General features: G+C 51.1%; 1 protein-coding gene across 1 annotated transcript in view; it reads left to right on the forward strand.

Annotated features, from left to right (window-relative positions):
- The window catches only part of LOC118329809 (zinc transporter ZIP1-like), a 3,247-nt gene extending 1,895 nt beyond the window's left edge, over positions 1-1,352 (forward strand). Inside the window, exon 3 of the mRNA XM_035664126.1 lies at positions 366-1,352. Coding sequence (XP_035520019.1) covers positions 366-1,058 — 693 coding nt within the window. The 3' untranslated portion in view covers positions 1,059-1,352. The remainder of the gene's footprint in view (positions 1-365) is intronic.
- Positions 1,353-1,398: the final 46 nt, after the last annotated feature.

A 1,398-nucleotide genomic window follows, 5' to 3' on the forward strand; every position in this document is an offset into this window, starting at 1 on the left:
AAAGTGAACAGAAACAGAATAAAAGAGTGAGACACCATGTGACTCTGTATCTGTATATAACGAATATAATGTTAGCTCATATATTAACATTATAGATCTATAAACTCCATATGTTCATATTTAAGTCACCACATTTGATTAAACCGAGTCTGTGAGGTTTTTCTTCGTCATTATCTCTGAATCTTCTGCACATCCGCTGGTTTTCAGTCTTTAGCACTTTTGTCGTCCTGTGTCGACAGAATCAATCTGAACCGACATTATTAGAAGTCAGAAGTCATTTTCAACTTTTCTTTATATATTTTATCCAATCGTCGCAGATTTCGAGTCGCCACCACTTCACTGATGTCGTTCTTTTCTCCTCGCAGCTCCAGTTCCCTCTGCCCGAGTTCATCGTGGCCATGGGCTTCTTCATGGTCCTGGTCCTGGAGCAGATCGTCCTGGCCTTCAAAGACCAATCCTCCCCTCACATGGAGGAGCGCCGGTCTCTGCTGGTGGACTCCAGCGTCCAGGTGAACGACAGCAGGAACGGTCGTCACCACTCTCACCGCCGGCGTGGATCAGAGGAGTCCGATGGCGGCCACTTCCACGTGGACTTCAGCTCCCAGTCCGCCCTGCGCGCCTTCATCCTGGTCTTCTCGCTGTCGCTGCACTCGGTGTTTGAGGGTTTGGCGGTGGGGCTGCTGGAGGAGGGGAAGGAGGTTCTGGAGATCTGCCTGGCGCTGATGATCCACAAGAGCATCATCTCCTTCAGCCTGGCCTTCAAGCTGTCGCAGAGCCGGCTGCGGCGGTCGGTGGTGACGGGCTGCCTGCTGCTGTTCGCCGCCATGTCCCCGCTGGGCATCGGTGTGGGCGTAGGCCTCACCGAGACCAAGGCGTCGCCGCAGCACCAGCTGGCCCGCAGCACGCTGGAGGGGCTGGCGGCGGGAACCTTCCTCTACATCACCTTCATGGAGATCCTGCCGCACGAGCTTCGCTCCGCCGGGAACCGCATCCCCAAGGTGGCCATGCTGCTGGTGGGCTTCGCTTTGGTCACCGGCGTGCTCTTCATCAAACTGTAACCGTGGAAACAGAAAGTCCTTCCTGTTCATTGGTGAATCTCTCTCATAAATCATTAATTTAGTCATTTGAAGTCATTAAAAGAAGGTTTCACATCATGATTGACAGCCGAGCCCAGCTGATCACTACCACACAGTCTGGTGTCATTTTTATAAAGTGGGAGGGAGCGGAGACGGCCACGTTTTAATATGTCAATGTCAAAGCAACATACCGTAAAACTTCTAATAATAGCCCGGGCGTTTATTTGCTTAAATCACTGAACTCCCCCTGCCTTTATTGGGGACAGGCCTTTAATTCCTTTAGCACAAAACTAAACTAAACTCTAACTGCTGCTTCTCTTGA

This window comes from Morone saxatilis, unplaced genomic scaffold (genome assembly GCF_004916995.1).
Source record: "Morone saxatilis isolate NCDOM2014 unplaced genomic scaffold, NCSU_SB_2.0 Contig19, whole genome shotgun sequence".
Taxonomy (NCBI): domain Eukaryota; kingdom Metazoa; phylum Chordata; class Actinopteri; family Moronidae; genus Morone; species Morone saxatilis.